This window comes from Ovis aries, chromosome 1, assembly GCF_016772045.2.
Source record: "Ovis aries strain OAR_USU_Benz2616 breed Rambouillet chromosome 1, ARS-UI_Ramb_v3.0, whole genome shotgun sequence".
NCBI lineage: Eukaryota > Metazoa > Chordata > Mammalia > Artiodactyla > Bovidae > Ovis > Ovis aries.
In genome coordinates, this window is record NC_056054.1 from 42,785,747 (window position 1) to 42,807,042 (window position 21,296).

General features: G+C 36.9%; 1 protein-coding gene and 1 long non-coding RNA gene across 3 annotated transcripts in view; both read right to left on the reverse strand.

Annotated features, from left to right (window-relative positions):
- LOC132659276 (uncharacterized) overlaps positions 1 to 21,296 on the reverse strand; it is a 652,410-nt gene that overhangs the window by 40,827 nt on the left and 590,287 nt on the right. The window lies entirely within an intron of this gene.
- C1H1orf141 (chromosome 1 C1orf141 homolog) overlaps positions 1 to 21,296 on the reverse strand; it is a 55,692-nt gene that overhangs the window by 24,711 nt on the left and 9,685 nt on the right. For both annotated transcript variants that reach the window (XM_012171585.5, XM_012171450.5), the window contains exons 2-4: positions 17,380 to 17,471; positions 13,311 to 13,468; positions 1,693 to 1,805 (exon numbers count right to left, since the gene is read on the reverse strand). In XM_012171585.5, coding sequence (XP_012026975.1) covers positions 1,693 to 1,805; positions 13,311 to 13,468; positions 17,380 to 17,454 — 346 coding nt within the window. In that variant the 5' untranslated portion in view covers positions 17,455 to 17,471. The remainder of the gene's footprint in view (positions 1 to 1,692; positions 1,806 to 13,310; positions 13,469 to 17,379; positions 17,472 to 21,296) is intronic.

The following is a 21,296-nucleotide window of genomic DNA, read 5'->3' on the forward strand; positions in this document are numbered from 1 at the left end:
GAAAGAAGGGAAGAATGAAAGAAGAAATACCTGTCAGCAATCTACTATAGCTGACACACAAAAATGATGATTTGGATTACAGTGGTGATAGAAGAAACAGTGAAAATAGATTCATTCAAGATGAGTTAGAATGAAAAGAACTTGTTGATGTATTGAACTTTGGAGAGGAAGGAAAGGGGAGATGAAGGATGGCTCTAGGCTTTATTATTTTGTTTTATTTTTAAAAGATGTTTTATGTGGATCATTTTTTAAAAGCATTTATTGAATTTGTTACAATATTGTTTCTGTTCTATGTTTTGGTTTTTTGGCTGTGAGGCATGTGTCTTAGCACCCCAACCAGGTATCAAACTTTCACTCCCTGCACTGGAAGGCGAAGTCTTCACCACTGAACCACCAGGGAGGGCCTGGCTTCTAGGCTTTAGACTGGAGTCACTTGGCGCACTTTGATCAAAGTACTGAGAATGGAATGCTGTTGAGGGGCAGGGGAAATGGGAGAAAGTTTTCAAGGACAGTTAGGATAAGGAATCATGAGACCAGTTCTGGATATTAGGTTTAAGATGTAGTGAGAAGTTTAAGTGGAGATGTCAAATATGCAGTTCAGTATAGGCATCTGTTCTTCAGGGGATTAGTCCGGACTGAGATACAAATGAAGGATTTAATGGTATTTCTATGGTATTTTAAACTATAAGTCTAGATTAGATTACCTAAGAGGAGACAGTGTAGAAACAGGCTCAAGATTGAGCTCTCAGCAAATACAGTACCTTAAGGATGGAGAAGAGAAATTTAGAAGAGAGACTGAGAAGAGGTGAGATAGCAGAAAAACAGAGTTTTAAGAAGGAGGGAGTGACGAACTAACTACACTGGTATTTGAAGTGGAAGAGAACGAAAACAAAAAAGCTTTGGATTTAGCAACACGGAGATCACCTGTACCCTTATTCAGGGTCGCTCCAGGAGGATGGTAAGCAACACGGAGATCACCTGCACCCTTATTCAGGGTCGCTCCAGGAGGATGGTAGAGGCAAAAAACCAAATTGCAGCAGGTTGAAGTTTGAACAAAAATGGAAGGAGTAGAGACAGTACATAGAAACAAGTCTTCTGAGGAATCAGATTAAAAAGAGTAACAGAAACGAGGCAAATGGGACAACGTGGAAGCAAGGCATCTCAGTCAAGGGTGTTGATGAAAACGGCACAATCAGACGTTTTTCTGACAACGTCAGAGAAAGAACATCACAGATGACAGAAAACACCCGAATTCTCTGAGGAACTAAAATGCTGGTTCCTAGCTTACAGATTCCTTAAGTTTTTAGGAAAGTACCTATAAAGTAAGTTTCTGCTAAGCAAGATGTCCAGACTTGAGTGATTTTTAAAAAAACAATAAGAAAATTCAGGATTGAGTTGAAAGGAAATCCAAAGATTTTCTTTCTAGCAAAATAAGCATAAATATATGATTTTTTGGTGTGAATTGTACAAATTACCTATTCTGATATCATCTCTTCTGGGAAATCCTTCTTGATAACTCACTGAAATCTTTCACAAGCATTTTCAAGCAAATGCTTTCAACAGAAACATCAAATTGTAAGAACTTATAAGACAAATTATAAGAACTATAAGACAAACTAATAAATAATAAAGTAGCAAATAAAAGCATTCAATACATCAAAAGAGAGGCAAATAGGTTACACAAAACATTACCTATTGACTTGATTTCCTGAATTTTTATATTTGTTGGCAAAAAGGATGGTCTTAAATTTGAGTTTTGAAAGTCACTTTTTTTAGGTTCAGGCATATTTTTGAAGGAGACATACCTAAAAGAAAGAAAATTAATCTAAATTAAAATAATCAGAAAACTTATAAAATAACTTTAAAAATACATCTGAAGAAATGTGGTCAAGTCACATACAGTGTAAAAGATTGGGACTGATTAAGCAGAAACTAAAAATATTAGTAAGAAAGAAATAGAGAAAACTGCTGGTGTTACAGGATTGAGGGCACTCAGGAAACTACCGTTCAAAAGCTATATTGACCCTTTTAGAAAAATACCTTAGAAATGTGCTATATATTAGGAACACTGCCAATTCTAGTCAAGTAGTGGGATATGGATTTAGGGTCAGTTCAGTTCCCAGAACAGTATACCAGATAGGATCACGACATCTATTTACTGTGAACAAAAACTTTTCTCCTCTAAATTCTTTGACTATTGATAGTATGTAAGGAAGTTAATACTACCATATAATTCATGGTAATTCTGACCTTTAAATACTGTGACTTAAACCTCGGACACTCATCTTTAATTTAAATCATCTAGACCTCCACCTTTAGGTATTATCTATAGATTGTTATTCTCCAGATTTTAGTACAAACCCCAAACTCTTCCCTGAATTCCAGATTGATGAATCCAGCTGCTTCACGACTTCTTCAGTTAGATGTCTTATGGGAATTTCAAACTTATATTCAAAACCAAATGTTTGCTTTCACTTCCTTTCAGATGTTTCTCACCCAGGTTTTCTTAATTCCATTCAACCAGAGGGTTAGGCCAAAATTCTGCACTCAAGGTTGTTTCTGTTTGTTTTAAAAATTTTGTTGGAGTATAGTTGCTTTACAATTTTGGGTTAGTGTCTATTGTACAGCAAAGTGAATCAGCCAAACACATACTTGTGTGTGTGCTCAATTTCTTCAGTCATGTCTGACTCTTTGAGACCCCATGAACCGTAGCCCATCAGGCTCCGCTGTCCGTGGGATTTTTCCTGACAAGAATACTGGAGTGAGCTGCCATGCCCTCCTCCAGGGGATCTTCCTGACTGAGTGACTGAACCCTCCTCTCCTGTGTCTCCTGCATTTCAGGAGGATTCTTTACCATTGAGCCACTGGGGAAGCCCACCTATACGTATATCCACTCTTTTCTTGGATTTACTTCCCATTTAGGTCACCAAAGACCACTGAGTAGAGTTCCATAGGCTATACAGTATGTTCTCACTAGTTATCTATATTATACACAGGGTCATAGTGTATATATGTCAACCTCAATCTCTCAATTCTTCCCACCACCCCCTTCCCCCTTGGTATCCATATATTTGATTTCTACATCTGTGACTCTATTTCTGCTTCATAAATAAGATGGTCTATACCAGTTCTTTCAGATTTCAAGTGTATTCTGCAGTCATCTTTGACTTCTGTTTCTCTCATTCCCCGTTCCTGATATCTCAACAAATCTAACTGGATCTTTCTTTGAAACACATCCCAAATCGAACAGCTTCTTTCCTCATCACTTCTGTACTAGTTCCAAGGCCCCTTCATGTCTCATCTGAACTACTGCTCCACGTCTCTAGCCTTCTTCTGTCTGCTCTCTCTGCTATCTCTCTTGCGCCCAGTGGCCCAATACAACCCATGGTGACATCCATGAAATGTAAATGAGATTGTCATTTCCCTCCTACCATTTCCTCTCACACTGAAATAAAATTCAAAATTCTCATTGCAAGACAGAAACTTTCCTCAATTCTTATATGTCTAAGTGGAACAGCTTCCACTGAATGCCCCTCCAGGCCTCTCTGTGCATCCCTTCACCCCTCCCCTCAACATGGAACCACAGTGAGTTTTTTGGCTGTCTGGTTTAAGAAAAGGAACTTGAGCTCCTACTTCAGGACCTTGGCCCTTGCTCTGTCCTCTGCTTATAGTATTCTTCCCCTAAATATTGAGAGGCTTACTCACCCAAATCATAAGTGATATATTTCATAAGTCTCTACTCAAATTTCCACCTTTCCAGAAAGGTCTTTTTTCATTCTCTCCCATCTAAAGTAATCCCTATCAATCCTAATTCCCTTAATTTACTGTATTTTTCTTCATCGCATTTGTCACCAGTAAATTTACATTATATGTTGATTTATTTATTTAGTTTGTTATCTATCTTCCCACCTTATCCCAGAATGTAAACTGAGGGTAGGGTCTTTGTTTAGGACACTGTTGTATTCCTAGCACCCAGGAGAGTGACTGGCACATAGTACCTGTGTAGTAAGTATTCGTTGAATGTATAAATTGTTTTGGTAAATTTTCATTGAAACTTTCTAAAAATCTTATAACTTCCAGTGAGTTTTCAGTTTATTCTCCTTAGGATTTTCAGTAAACAATCATTTAATCTTTATAAAATAATTCATCTCTTCCTTTCAAAACATTTAAATTTGCATCTCGTGTTCTTATGTAAAAATATCATTGATAAATAATTCCACAATAGTTAGGTATACTAGTAAGAATGGGCTAGTAAGAATTCTAATTAGAATTAGAAATCCTATTTCTAATTTAAATGGGAATGTATCAAGTATTCCACCCTAATGGTGTTGACTGTGTTGTTAAGGAGATGATTTTTTTTTATCCTTACCTAGCAAAGGTATTTTTTCAAATACATTTGCAGAATATATTGTTTAGTTGCTAAATCATGTCCAGTTCTTTGTGACCCATGAACTGTAGTACAACAGACCTCCCTGTCAGGAAGGGAGGAAGAGAGGAAAGAGAAGGTGATGAATTCCAGACTCTCTCATTCACTCCCACACGGTAGTTCTGGGAAGACCCATCTGTGATAGTGGATGTGGCTATTTTTTCCCTTTTCCTGCCCCCTCCCAGCTCTGATTCCCAATGTCTGATCCCTTGCACAAATAGAACCTTCTGTTGGATGAAATAAAAGCAAACTAAGGGGCTTCAAAAAAATAGATAATAAAATGTAGAAAATAATGAGGAAATGATGCGTTTTCAGTATTTGTTTTAATATGTCATTGAATTTTTAGTTTACATATTTAATTTAAATAATGACTGTATTTAACAATGATCTCACAAAATCCCTGCAAATTCAACACTCAGCTCTAAGGAATTGGTGGGAGCTGGCTCTATCACAACAGTGTTCCCCTAACAGAGGGGAAAAAAAAAAAAAGATTAGAAGAGGAGATGTGCTGGAGGAAGACCACCCCCACCCCCACTTACAGGTTAGGACAGAAAGAATCAAATTGCTGGCCATCCCCTTTTCATTTCAGGTCCTCTAATGTCACTAGACTTACATATGTGCGAAGGGAAAGCCTTGACTAATATGCAGGATCAAAATACTAAACTGCACAAACGTTTAATAACCAAAAATGGTCAGAATGAAATGGAGAAATATAAAACTGCTTTATATGGTCCTGAGTTGAGAACAATGAAACAGTTAATATTTTATTTTAGATTTTTTAAAAGTCTATATTTATAAGTGAAATACTGTAATCGCTTTATATTCTCATGGTCAGACTTGAGGATCAAAGTTATCTTTATGAGAAGAATTGGAAGTATTTCATCTTTGTCTATGCTCAGAAACCATTTAAATAGTTCTTTGAAGAAACTCACCCTTGACACAACTTCAAGGTGGTGCTTTGGTAAAAGACAGTTTTCTGACAGCTTTCTCAAATTTTTCTAGCTATTGATTTATTTATGTTTTCTTCTTGTTGTTAATTTTATTTTCACCATTTATAGTTTCACAGATCATCCATTACCAGATTCATCTTTCAAAGCAGCATAGTTAATACATGTGCTCAGTTGCTTCAGTCATGTCCAACTCTTTGCATCCAACATGGACTGTAGCCTGCCAGGTTCCTCTGTCCATGGGATTTTCCAGGCAAGAATACTGGAGTGGGTTGCCATGCCGTCCTCAGAGGATCTTCTGGACCCCAGGAATCAAACCTGTGTCTCCTGCATCTCCTGCACTGCAGGCAGATTTTTTACCCACTGAGCCACTGGGAAGCAATGTACTCATAATTATCTTAATTTCTTCTACATCCGTGTTTATAGCTCTTCCTTTCCCATTACTAGTACTGTGCCTTTTTATTGTCTTTTTTTTCCTTTCAATTTCTCAAATTATGGTCATTTTAACATTCTTTGGGGAGGTCTTAAACATGCTAATTTTGCAAAATACTCTTAAAGATTCAAAGTGCTTATGAGAGGAAAGCAAGTTTGGTGGAATTCCTGGGAGATGACAGCTTTATTTACTTATTTATTTATTGGTCCTTTAGTAAATGCACAGTTAATTAAAAAAAAACTGAACTAAGTGCTAGATACTTGTAAGATAAACTTTATATAAACTCTGTCCTCAATTAATCACGTCATTTTTAGCTTACACAGTCCCTTATCATGTTGTTCTCTTTCTTACTTAAAATTTTATTATATGGATTAATTTTGTGGACTTAGTTTATGCAAAACTAAATTATAAATCCTGCTACCTAGAAGCAGGTAGACTTATAGGATAGATAAAATAGCTATGAAATAGGCTCCTTCTAAGCTCAGAGGCACCTGGATAAGAATACTCTATTAGTCACTGAGGAATGAGCCACAATTTTGTTTACTACTGAGTTTAAGAGAAGCAAGAAGATTTCTGTCATTCTACCCCTAGCTCCTTCCCTCCAAGTAGGTGTGAAGAGCTGTGAAAAATCAGAGATTTGACCCTACTTACAAAGTAACAAGTGGACCTGATACAATTTCATCTCTTTTGGAAGACATGAGACTCCTGGGTCAGAGACAACCGACCATTTATCATACACGGCAATAGGAGCGGTATCTTCTGCATTAGTTCTCGGAGCCCCAGTTCCACAGGGCAGTAAGCAGAAGGCCAGATGATATCAGCACACACACTGGGTTATGTTACAGGAATGGACCCTTGAATTTAGGGAACCCAGATCTTTTTAATGGGCAGTAATGTTCCTGCTCCTGCTCAGAAGAGGGCACTTTCTTTGTCTTCCAAGGCTGTCTGCTATACAAACGTCCTAGAAAAGATAGGAACAAAGGCAGCCCCAGTGCTTTTGCTCACCAATGTACAGAAATACAAGACACCTGTGGAGAGTTTTCCCAACAGTAGAAAGAAGGAATGGAGGGGATAAGAGTCTAGGAATACAACTTGTGTTCCTAGTACTGTGTTCTCAAAAAAAATATGAGGAATTGGACTTGGAGTTATAAATTTGGTAGGTGACTTCACTAGCATAAAATTATAAATCTGTTTTTTGTAAGTTGTATTGGTTTGGGGCTATGTGCATTTTTAAAAGATTCAACCCTTCCCCTCCCCCTTTTTGTCTTATAGTTAGAAAAATCCCCTGTGAAATTATATCCTGTTGCAGTTGAGCTAAAGGGAACACAGGTGAAGGCCTTGATTTGTGCTGCCTGGGCTGGAATTAAAGGAAGGCTGTTGCACGGGCCTGGAATGGAGCATGGAGTGGCACTGGCACACCAAAGAAAACCAGAGAAGGGCACAGTTCCGACGGAAGCCTGGCAGCTGAGCTAAGGCTGCCTCATCTCAACTGGAAATCTCTTAGGGGACACTTGCCTGGTAATCCTTTGGAATGCTTTGTGTTTTCATAGAGTAGCCATTTTGAGATGGAAATCCAGAGTTTCATTCAGGCACCATAGAAAAATTTCAAATACATTTTTGTGTAATAAAGATACTGTTTGGATCTTTATATTATTCATACTTAATTTAAATTTGGATAAAAATATTTCTCCAAGTAGGTTCCTCAGGGAGAATAAATAAGCAGATTACATTCTAAAGTCTTTCAAGTCCAAAAACTCGTCTCTGTTTTGTTCTCAAATATAAATGGTGATTCACCCAAATAGCAGATTCCTGGATTGCCATTCTGCTTAAAAGTTGGAAAGGTTTTACTGTTTTCTAGCCTCAGAGATACAGATGAGACATGAATCTTATTTGCTGTCTTTTCCTTTGTAATTAACTGCTATTTTCTCCCCTGTCTGAAATTGAGTAATTTTACCATAACTCTAGTACTTGCTAAAGCTTTAGATGTGAAAATTCAAGTCTGTCTTAAATGACACTTTTTTCTTATAATTCTTTTACTTCCTCACCATCTGTTTCTTGCTCTCCTGATTTAGGTATGTATATTTTCATGTTGAGTATCCTAAGACTGTACCTACATGGCTCTTTTTAACCTGATTTTCATTTTGTGGCAGGGGGCTTGAGGGGGGCGGTATTTTTATAAGATTGTGTCTTTATTTGATCATCTAGATTATCGATGCAGTCTTCATCTGTATTCTATTTTTAATTTCTGTACTCAGTTTTTAATTTAAAAAGTCTCTTTTTCTAAATCCCCTTTCCCCCTGTTTGAGAGAGATTTTCTAAAGGCTCCTCTGTTTCCTCCCTTAAATGTGTTTCATTAGGAGTCACCTGTTAATGAGAGTTTAGTTTATCTCCCTCCTTCATATGAATCCCTTTAAATGGCCTGTGGTTCTTTACTCATTTCAGTGAGTGTGGGTTCCTGCAGCAACTATGAAGGTCAAGCTATTTGGGACTCAGGTAGCATCAGGCAGTGAGAGAGAAGATTCTTTTGCAGTGGATCAGTGGCAAACAATCCCCATCTTCTTAATCTCCAGGCTAATGTCACACAGAGTATAAGACATGTATATTGAATTAAGGAAGACAGAATTTGACTAGTTAAATTTCTTTATAGGCTATAATCGTATTCTCTGTTCATATTTCATTATCTTTCCTGTATAGCAAGTTTATCCTCCTATCATAAAAATACTTTAAAAAGGAATATTCTTTTGGATTTATTTTTAAGAAAGTAATTCTTCTAATGAGAAGCCCTTATTAATCTAAAGAAAAAGTATTCTTAATATGTCTACTTGCCCCTAACTTGTTTCCTAGTTCTTAGCACTTAATAAGTGGTAAATTTACCCTTTTCACTTGAGAATCCAGTATGGAAGAGATCACTTTCTTTCTCTTTTAAAACTTATGTTCCAGGTAATTTTTAAAAACGACTTTTGTTAAAATGAGTATGGCTCTTTTGTAAGAGGTCCAATTTTGAAAAGTTGCAAAGAAGAGTAGCTTTGGTGTTTGCTGACAAGTCTTAAAGACCATAGACAAATGAAAGGCAAAAGACAGAGATTTTCAAATTATTATAAAACTCTCTGCCTATCAGTAAAATCATCCCAGGAATGTCTTTCCAGCAAATCTTGGGTGTTTGTGGCTATCACCTTTATCAGTTCCCATTTATACAAGAAAAATGCAGAAATCTTGAGCTAATAGTAACACGGAAAAGATCTCTCTGGGAGTAAGAGTAACTGAGAAAGCAGCCCTATGAATTTTAATGATTCTCAATCCTAGCTTTTCTCAGAATCATCTGAGAAACCTTAAAAATAGTAATGCCTGGGCCCTACTCCAAACTAATTAAAGTTGAATCCAATTATTTTAGAGCTCCTTGGCTAATATGCAGATGGGTTAAAAACCACTGCTCTGAAAACAAAACTCAACTACAGTTCAACCCTGTTTCATCTAGGTGGTCATAACACCAGGTTGAGTGTTGCTATGATATCCATCAATTCAAGAAGAAGCATGGAGTTTCTTGACCAGCATGATTACCCTGGGGGCACAGCTAGAGCAGGGTGGTCCCTGTGCCAACAGCATCAGTGTCACCTGGAGACTTAACCAGACATGCAAATTATCAGGCCCCAGCCCAGACCTACAGAATCAAAAACTCTGCCAGTGGGGCCCCACAATCTGTATTTAACGATTCCTCCATGTTTGAAAGGCCAGAGTAGTACTTCTTGTTAGTGTCCACAGAGGTTACCTGGGGAATCTTGTTAACTGCAGCTTTGGTTTGGGATGAGGTCAGAAAATTCGGTATTTCAAACAAGTTGCCAGGTGATACCAATGCTGCTGGATGGAAGATAGCACTTTGAATAGCAGTAGACTAGAGGTCAAAAATGAAAAAGGCATGCAGTTGGTAGGAATTACTCTGGTACTGGTGGGTCATGATTATGATGTAAGGTTTAGGCTGAGCTGAAATCTGTGTGAATCAGATCTGACATGTTGGCTCATGTAGGAGTGAGGTTTGTGAACCCTGGTAGAGTTTGGTATCCTGTTATAATTAATGTAACTTATAAGACCAGGGGGCTTCCTAGATGGCTCAGGGGCAAAGAATCTGCCTGCCAATGTTGGAGCCGCAAGAGACACAGGTTCGATCCCTGAGTTGGAAAGATCCCCTGGAGGGGGAAATGGCAACCCACTCCAGTATTCTTGCCTGGAGAATCCCATGGACAGAGGAGACTGGTTAGCCACAGTCCGTGGTGTCCCTAACAGTCAGACACAATTGAGCATAGTGAAAGCCGCTCAGTCGTGTCCAACTCTTGGCGACTCCATGGACTATACAGTCCATGGAATTCTCCAGGCCAGAATACTGGAGTGGGTAGCCTTTCCCTTCTCCAGGGGATCGTCCCAATCCAGGGATCAAACTCAGGTCTCCCATATTGCAGGTGGATTCTTTACCAGCTGAGCCAAAAGGGAAGCCCACAACTGAGCATACATACACATATAAGACCAGGAGCTGCATCTACAGATTTTAAATCTGTGCAATATAGTCAAGGTAATCAGCATATCATTGTTGATATGAGGGAAAAACTTGCCCCCTTATACTCTGTTATTTAAGTAATCATTCTGCTATGGCTGAAAAAGGACTTGTTGCAAGATGACTTGTTTCCTGGAAGAGGCAGTTTTTGGAGATACTGTGAATTTTAAAAGGTAAGGTTCTCTGAGGAGCTCTCATAGTTTTTAATAACCTCTTTTACTACCTATTGATATTTCTAGAATCCAAGTATGCACTTTCCAGTTTAAGCCTTTCAATGGTTCTTCACTGAAGGAGATTGTCCAGAGTTCTTCACCTGGCTCATAAAGCCCTTGGTAATCTGGCCTTTATTTACCCTTTTAGCTCAATTTCTTACCAGTCTGTCTCTAGTCTCCGCCTCATATCCCTTTCAAGTCTAGTAACACTAAACTACTTCTGGTTCCTCAAATGAGCTGCACTTTTCTTTACCGCTGGCTGACCCTTTGTCCATGTTATTGCCTTGGCCTGGAATCTCTTTCTTTTAAATCTTGATGCCTCTTAACTAACTCTCTGGGTCTCACCTGAGGGGCTCCTTCCTCTATAAACTTTCACTGATTCTCATATTAGGAATCTCTGTAGCAACTGGTGCTTGCCTGTTCACTTATCTGAATCCCCACTAATGAGGTATATTTCACAGTTGCTGTCAGATGCCCAGAGCATAGCAGTCACTCAGTTAACACTTGTAGAATAAAGTTAATAAATTACTGTAGTATGTGATAGCAGCACTACTATTAAAAATTAAAATGAAGTTATCTGTAAGAAATTTTTATTTGAACTTGTTTTAGGGCCAATTCAAGCAAGAGTGACAGCACACAATCACTACATGAGAAAAATTATTTGAAAAGAGGAAAATGTTAGAAGTAGTCTTAGAAGGAAATCTCGGAGCCTAGATATACTGCCAGTTGGGCTTATCTAGAGGTACTAGATCCTCTTAATTTCTTCAACCAAATTTTCTTTCTTTTGACCTGGGTTACATCCTAATTCTGATGTAAATTGTTTTGATTTTCCCATACTTTTTTTTTTGTTGTTTTGCTTGTGTGCTAGTTTTGGTCCTCTGAGCACTGATCAAACAAAATGTACTTGGTCTTTGAATCTTGAAACTATGTGCCAGTTTGTTTTTATAATTTAGACACTGATTTCAAACTTCAAGTTAGCCAGACTTAACCAATTCAAAGGAATGTTACTCAGCTATTGATATTATCACTAAAGAAAGGATCAATGATGCCTTTATAAACTATAATCTACAGACAGGAAAGGGAAAGCAATAGTATCATCCTGGAAAATGCTGCCTTAAGACACATTGCACATTATCTTTAAATGTATCTAATGGGTCATTGGCCATATATTATGCTATCACATAATAGCTTACATATATATAATAAAAATATAAATATATACATATATAAAATATTTATAATTATATAATACATAATATATAATAAGGTATATTATTCTTCCCTTCTCTATATGCCCAACTTCTATTTTATGCAACTTTTTCTATATATTATTAAAATATTCTATTTTAACATGGATAGATCTATAAATGATTTTGAAGTAAAAGTTTTGGCCATACCTACATAAAAACAAAGTAGTAGTGAAAGAAGTTTGTGATAAAGCTAAAGGATATAAATCATTAATATTTATTTGTGCTAGAAACAAACTCCTTTTCTGCACAATGGAAACATGTTCTGACACCCTGGTAAATCATAAATAACAAAAATACAGTTGAGTAAGCTGTATTTTGAGTCTAAATGGTCTTGTTTTACTTTATATTCAGACATGTTTGTTCAACTGTCTTTTAGATACCACCACCTGGATGCCCCAAAGCTCAGCATTTCTTGTTCTAATCTCTTACCCACCCTAATCTGCTTTTCAACCTATGATCTCTACCTAAGTACAAAACACCAAAATACATCTAGTCACCAAGACCAAAAGCTGGAAATCAGTCTGTAGAATGTGGTAATGATAAGAGCATAGGCTCTGAAATTTAAATGTAGCTAGTATTTAAATCTAGCTTCTGCCACTTGCTAGCTGTGTGACTCTGGGCAAATCATTTTAGCTCACCAAGACTTGGGTTTGAAATCTGTGAAACTGCCCTTAATACATTGAGTTGTTTTTGCTGTTTACTTGCTAAGTCATGTCTGACTATTTTGTGACCACATGGACACATGGGGTAGCCCGCCAGGCTACTCTTTCAGTGGGATTTCCCAGGCAAGAATTCTAGAGTGGGTTGCCATTTCCGTCACCAGGGGATCTTCCCAACCCATGGATCACACCCATGTCTCCTGTATGGCAGGTGGATTCTTTACCACTGCGCCACTGGGGAAGCCCACCAGAAAGCTGAGTTACTACAGAATAAAAATAAATGAGGTAATAGCAGTATTGACACTACCACAAATGCCCAATTGATCTGAAGTCTTATTGATTCTATATCTTACTATTTCTTTTGTCTTGGGTCTCCTCCACATTTCTAGTGCATAGAAAAATTATACCTCATTACATACATGCATAGTGCCAGTGAAAGACCAATTATTACATATTCAGGCTACCCCTTGTAAGTACACAGAGAAACTACCTTACTTAGTTTTCTAGGAATATATATATTTTTTGCAGTATTTTGGTTGAAGCTTGAAATAAATCCTGATATTAACTTGGAGTGATATAATAAAGCTCAAGAAGTCTTTCTTTAAACATTTAGAATTATAATTACTATCTATAATTATCATCTACCATGGTGAAATATTATAATAAATATTTTATAAACTAGTATTCAGAATACTAATCTAGCATACTATAATTCATAACCATTATGAAATATACCTATGTTGACAAAGCTTACATTTAATATAGACAGCACAATCTAAGTCAATAAAAATAATGCTTTAAAACTTCAGACTGAAAGTTTCAGGTAGTTATAATGGTAACCTTTTTGGTTTTTTAGTGCCATATGATCTGTCTTTTGTGATCTTTGAGTTTGTCTTAGATATGGAGGTAGCAATATCCTTTTCAAGTTCCAACTGGAAATCAAACGTCAGGGGTATCACTGAAATCTTTCTCTTTACTTGACTCTGAAGGCAGTCTTTCTGCAACAAATCCAAAATATAACACAGTGAAAAAAATGAGTACATTTCATATGAGGAAAATCCTGTATGGAAAGGACAAAATTAATCTCACTTTATACATGCACCCTCATGCACAGAATTCATGTGGCAGGCAACAATGGAAAAATGATGCAGACTGAAAATTGGAGGCCTTGTGTACAAACTCTTTTCTTATTTATTAAGTGAGGGTGTTGGGCTAGATGCTCATGAAGGTTCCCTCTGAAGTTTAGAATTCTAAAGTCCCAAATTTAAGAATGACCTATATATTCAGCAAAGACAATTATTAATCCGTAGAGTTATTGGAGCCATAGCAAGCAGGTCCCTCCAACCCACTTCTCTCCCTGGAGCCGCATACGTGGTGGAGCCAGAGCCAGAAACTGAGTTAAGAAAGCAATCAAAAGAGAATTCCATTCAAGCATTGACACAGATGGACTGAGGAGCAAAAAGGGTGAAGCTAAAGAGTGAGTTAAGGAGCTGAAAATCTTCTCTAAAAAGCTCTCTCAGAGAACTGCACAGAGGAATAAAGAAATAATAACTTGAAAAGGAAATCATAGGATATGAGCACTTCGGTTCCTGCCAGTGAGGGATTAAGTGCTACAGGAATCACCCTTCTGCTATAAACAACTAGAAAACCAGATAAAGTATATGAAAACAACTACAATCAGGCATTAGGAAACAGGCAGAGCAGGACCATGATCCCTGAGGAAAGAGAAACAAGTGAGGTCAACCCTACAATAGCCTAGCTTTTTCTTGAAGGCCATTTCCAGAGTGAGGCACAGGGAGGGGGAACTCAAACCTAACCTTGTGGCTCTAACCTGGTTGATCCTGAGAGACAGACACTGCCCTGGCAGACACACGCTTGGGCATTCACCCCAAAGAAATAAAACTTACATTCATACAAAATCCTGTACACAAATATTCATAGCAGCTTTACTTCAGCTTATTTTTTTAGCAACCTTATTTTTAAAAGCAAAATACTGAAAACAATGAAATATCCTTCAGTGGGTAAGCAATTGAAACTCTGTACGTTCATATAACGGAATACTACTCAGCAATAAATTTTACATATGATATACCATTAAAAAAAACACTATTACTTCATGCAAAAACTTAATGGACCTCAAGAGGATAGTGAAATAGTCAACCTCAAAATTTTACACACTGAATAATTTCATTTATACAACATTCTCAAGATTATAAAACTATAGACATGAAGAATAGATTGGTCATTGCTGGGGATAGAGACAGAATTGGGATGGGGGAATGGCCTTTCCTGGTGGCTCAGTGGTAAAGAATCTGCCTGCAATGCAGGAGATGCAAAAGACGTGGGTTCAGTCCCTGGGTTGGGAAGATCCCCTAGAGGAGGAAATCGCAACCCATTCCATTACTCTTGCCTGGAAGATTCCGTGGACAGAGGAGCCTGGCAGGCTACAGTCCACAGGGTCACAAGGAGTTGGACGCAACTTAGTGACTAAACAATAACAAGTGGATCCAAATACAAAGAAGTAACATGAGGGAGTACTTTTATAGGATGGAGGTATAATATGCTTTGATTATGGTAGTTTTTACAATCTGTAATGTGATAAGATTGCATAAAACTATAGATACAAATGAATAAAGGTTAAACAATGGAGATGATGGGTAAAGTCTGTAGTCTGGTTAACAGTAATACACCAGTATCAATGTTGGATGTGACTCATACTGGTTTTGGCTAGTGAACTCCAACTATGTAAGATGTCACTTTTGGGGGTCAACTGAGGAAAGGTACATGGAACTATTTGTACTACTTCTGTAACTTTGTGTGTGTGTGTGTTATTTGCTTAGTTGTGTTCGACTCTTTGCAACCCCATAGACTGCAGCCCACCAGGCCTCTCCGTCCATGGGATTCTCTAGGCAAGAACATTGGAGTGGGTTGCCATTTCCTTCTCCAAAAGGAACTATAGAAAGAAAGAAAGTGAAGTCGCTCAGCTGTGTCCGACTCTTTGTGACCCCACGGACTGCAGCCCACCAGGCTCCTCCATCCATGGACTTGAGTCTACGATTATTTCAAAATAAAAGATTTTAAAAAATAAAGAAGCAATTACCAAACTGATTTATATATTGTATTTAATTTTTTTGTCAATAAAGAGAGATAATCTATCTTCACAAATATATGTGTATGTAAATATGTACCTGTGTATTTATATTATAGATATTTGTAAGTAAAGATAAATGTATGTATACAGTCATACATTCATATTTGTATATCTTTGTAAGACTACAAAAGATGTAGATGGATAAACCTTAACTGCTAAAAGGAGTCTGCCTCAGAGGAAAGGATTAGAGGAAAGAGGCCAAAAACTATTAATATTTCTTTATATCATTTTCCTTATGTACAATTTTCTTTATATATATCTATATATATTGCTTGTTTCCAAAAATATAATTTGAAAACTAAGAAAATATTTTTTAAATGACTTTATATACTTTTAAAAGAACTTCAAGAGAATTTTCTGTCAGTCACATGAATTAAGCATAGTTACACAAAATGAGAAAATACATGGAAATGCTTTGTGCAAAGGAGGCTCCTGGAAAAGTAAGACTATTATTACTAATTATAACTTAACCTTTTAGGTATAAAGAAATTTTGTGACAAATTTAATAGATTTATCTCTGATTATACTTTTAAAGTAAATTACAATTCATTTAAAATAAAAAATTAAAAAGCAATAAACTTTGGGGTGTCAAAGTCTAACAGGTTTGCTTTAGTTAAGTTACACTTGGTTTGGTATTTCAAAATTTTGATAGCTATACAGAACAAATGTATTCCATTTTTCCATATTCCTCTACTTTATTTTCTGAATGAAAGGAGATAATTATGAAATATTAAAAAAACAAATTATTATTCAAACATTAATGCTTTCATTTTCAGGTTTGCAAATATGTTTATTCACTTAAGAGTTTCTCTCTGTGGTGTCCTCCTTGATTTCGCAAACTCCATTGCTCTTTATATATACTTCATTTATCCACATTGTTATATTATCTTACAAGTCTTTTTGTAATCAAATTAAATTGCTCACATGTAAAAACTCTGGTGTTTCAGAACTGTATTATTTATTAATATCTTACATTTAATTTTATTAGAGTCTCACTCTTTGGGGTCTTCCCTGTTGGCTCAGTGGTAAAGAATACCCCTGCAGTGCAGGAGACATTGAATCCTTGGATAGGGAAGATCCCCTGGAGAAGGAAATGGCCACCTACTCCAGTATTCTTGCCTGGGAAATCCCATAGACAGAGGAGCCTGGCAGGCTACAGTCCATAGGGTTCCAAAAGAGTCGGACATGACTTAGCAGTTACACAACAAACACTTTTCAGTTTATTTTTTAAGAACTTTATTTCTAACTTGGTAGCTGTATCAAACATTTTCTTCCTTTTAATGAACCAACTAAACAAGTTTTTACGTCTAACATATAAGTAGAAACTACAGTAGTCACATTAAAAATTTTTTATTTATTTATCTGCACTGGGTCTTAGTCGTGGTATGTGGGGTCTTTAGTTGTGGCATGTGAAAACTTAGCTGTAGCATGCGGGATCTAGTTCCTTGATCAGGGGTTGAACCCATGTGTCTGCATTGGGAGCATAGAGTCTTAGTCACTAAACCACCTGGGAAGTCCCAGGAGTAGTCATATTTACTATTTAACTGCTTAGGATTAAAGAAAAAAAAACAAAAACAGGTTAGATGCATCATAACCAAACATTACAGCTGGCTGGAAGTTATCTCGTATATTTAATCAATTCTTTATAGTATTACACAATATTACCTTTTAAAAAATTAGTCTGTAGCCCATTCACATTTGAAATGATAACCTTTTAATGATTAAAATTTAGTGAATTTTAGCTCTTATTTTACAAACCTTTGCTCTTGTGGCCAAGAGGGTCTTTGCTTGCTCATCAAGAATATCCAACTTCTCTAAGACTCTTTCTGCCATTGTCAGTCAGTAAATTCCTATTTAAAAGGAAAGGGGGGGAGGAATAAATCTCCAAAACAAAATTAAACATATAATTAATTATTTAGGCCCAAATTAAGAGACACACATTTCCAAAACTGTTTTAGGTAAAGGAAAGAATACAGTTCTTTTCTAGATCATGGAACAAATCACACAATTGTAGAAGTACTCAAATGGTTTAGACAGAAACTCATATGATGAGAATTCCCAGAAGCATGTGGGCCCCAGGAATTTTTAAAAGCATGATTAAAGCTGAGTTGAAGAAAGTTCAAGATTACTGTATGAGAGCTAGATGTGACTCATACCTGAAGCAAGGGCATGCAGTTTGATATATATCTTCTTTTTGTCATGATTTAATTTTAATGACAGTAAATAAGAAGAGCTCACATTTATAGAATTAATTACATTCAGATTAAATTGGTCAATGATCCAAGACTGTTAATACAGCACTTAGCAGGCAATCAGTCACACAGAAGGAGCAGCAGCCAAGCTGGGAAGGATCTGCTGCCATAATAGTTCATATTTCCAGTTAATTAATTTGCAACAAATCTCATCTGGGCTCAGATGGTCCACATTAGTTTTAGGGACTTGAATATTAGCCACTAGAACCTGGTCTAATTTATTTCCATTTTCAGATGAGAAAATTAAAAGCCACAAAGTACCTTACAATGCAGTACAAATATCTAGGGGCAGAGTGGAGGCAAGCATCAGGAATACCAACCCCAAACTCCCTCTACTTTATTTATTTATTTTAAAAATTTGAGTAGACACTCATGCATTCAACATATTTTTGTTCACTGAATTGAATGGGCTCCAGTGACATTTATTTAAATGTCTGTAAAACTTCACAGAAAGTATTGAATTCATCAATATTTCTAGTGAACGTCAACGTCTACACTAAGTTTTTTTTAGCTCAAAAACTTTATATGCATTGTCTCCTATATTGTATATTATTCAGTCAACATCACACAGAGGCAATAAAACATGAAAAGACAAGAATTAAGAACCCTGTGCCAAAAGCTCAAATTATTTTGTACTTGGTTTCTTTTAGCTGTCGTTTCTACTTTCTTTCCTTTACCATCTATTGTGCTGAATTCCCGACGCTCTGCTGGTGTCTTACCATCCCACCAAGCCCTCTGACATTGTGCTCTATCTAAATACTCCACCTCCATCCCATGATGTATGTAATCCTATGTGACAAAGGACTTTTGTGAGCTATGCAGATAGCCTGCCTTGGTATGAACCACATAACCTTGTGTTGCAGCTTGGGAAGGAGAGATGTAGGGTAAAGGTTTTAGCACACTGTGAATGCCTGAGATTCTCTGGGTCTTCTACAGGAGAGTAGGGGAGAAATGAGAGATTATCTGGACACTGTATACTGTCTTCTCAGATTTAGAAACCACCCCGCTTATATATCCTAAAAACACCTCCACGAATTTTAGCTTCTGTGTTTCTCTTAAACATAGAGTGAAGTGAAAATCACTCAGTCGTGTCCGACTCTTTGCGACCCTGTAGACTATACAGTCCATGGAATTCTCCAGGCCAGAATACTGGAGTGGGTAGCCTTTCCCTTCTCCAGGCGATCTTCCCAATCCAGGGATCGAACCCAGGTCTCCTGCATTGCAGGCGGATTCTTTACCAGCTGAGTTATCAGGAAAGCCCCTCTTAAACATAATATGACTTCAAATATGGGGAAGGATACTATAATTCTCACCAAAATTTATTTTAGTGGGGACAAAGATTTCTGTTTCTAAATAAAATACACAGAGGTAAATAACTAGAAGAACCAAAGGAATGCATTTCCCAGTTTGAGGAAGATGTAAATTCTATGAGGGAATGGAGACTTGCTGCTTAAGGGGTGGGGGGGGGGGACAGAAAGTAGGGCTTTTAAAGGGTAAAATGTTTTATGCCTTTTACTTTTACAGTCCCTCATCTTCAACATCACATCAGACATTTTAAGCTATGCCACATGGTTCTATTTTTTTATAAACACACATAGAAAGCTGTAATTTGAAGGAAATTTTTATGTTTTTGATTTAACATTATTTTGCTATGAGCAAATTATTCAGCTATGGTATGATTTCTGGCAAATCACTGTGCTTATGAGTTTTTTGAAGTGAAGAATATGAAGTTTGACAATGAAGCTGACAGAATGTTATTAGTTTCAGTTTTGCAGTCTTATTTTCATATTTTCGAGGCAAAATTCCCTTTTTTAGCTTGTAAATGTTTTCACAGCCCTTTGGCAACATGCCAGTGGTTACCAGTGGATGAAGGGCGCTGGGGGAGAGTGCACGGGAGGTAATACCACAGACTAGCTTGCTTGCTTTCATCATCATTCTGGGGGCATCAAGAACCTAGTTGTGTCTCTTCAAGTATATGCTGAGAGCAAAGGACCACCAGGTGCAATATGATGATGCATCCCAGCTGCTTTTACATGAAGTAAAAACTAACCTTTTAATCAAGAGCATCCAGATTATATTAAATGTCCCTCAGTTTGACCATCTGTCCTTTCTTGATTTAACCTTTAATTTTAATGTCTATTTTAAACCAGCATCCTGGCTTCATACTTCAGTTTCATATTTATACTTCTATGGGCATAAATTCTACTTCATTATTCTATTTCTATCAGCATACAATTTCATTTAATGATAAACATTTCATTTGGCTTCTAGCTGCTAATTCCATTACATGAAACCTCACGTGTGAGGTATTCTATCACAGTAAGTTATCTAAGTGAGTTGTCTCTTGCCAGACATTTTTCTTGTGACAGCCATCTTCCTAGGCAAGGCAAACAGTCTCTCATATTTCACCAAAAAGAATAGAGACCATCAGGTAAGAACTTCTTTAACTTTCACTTCTCATACCAAAGTCTCATTGGCATCCATCCATTGCCATCTCATTTGTATTTTAATTTTAATAGAAGTGTTGCCTCTCCCATCCAAAGCTAATTCCTCCCATATACCCTACACTCTACTATCTCTAGCCTCCTAAAAGAATTATTTCCATTTTTTATTTCCTCGTCCCTTTATCTTTTATTGTTTTTCTTCACCAATTCCTTTTCCTTAGCATGCTCAGGGCTCTTCTATTTTAAAAAAAGGAAAAAATTTCTCTATTCTCCGTACTAGCCATCACTTTCTCTCTCATCTTCCCTTGATTGCCAAATTCTTAAGATAATTGTTTATACTGAGGTTTTCTAATTTTTTACATCCCTTTTCCTTCTCAGTCAGTCATCATTTGACGACTTCTTAACCTATTCCTCTACATCTGCTCCCATAAGTTACCAGGGTCACCGTTTTATAAATAGGTGGATACTTTTTCGCTCGTATTTATCTTATTTGAGTTTTTAAAACTTTTGCTAATGTTAACCACTGCTTTCTACAGGTCTCCCTTCTCTTGGTTTCTATAACAACAGTCCTATCATCTTACCTTCTCTAAACATTCCTTGCCAATATCTTCAATATCTTCTTTCTCACACTACTTCCTAAATACTAGTGTTCTTAAATGTTCAGCCATTTTCCCACTACTCCATATATTCTTTCAGGATGACCTCCCAAACTCAGGGCTTCATCTACCACCATCTATTTCCAAACAAAATCTCTCCTCTCAGTCCCAACCTATATACCTCACTCAGTCCAGGTTTCCAACAGGTGGCCCAAATGGAGGACTAAAAGTAAATCCGCCCTTCTGCTCCCTCAGGCAAAAATCTCTTCCAACTTTTATTATCACATAGATTATATCTTAGGCATCCAGCCCATAAACTTAGGAGTTGTAATGGTTTTCAATCCTTAGCAGAATGAACTCAAAAGGTTTCAAGAAGTACAAAT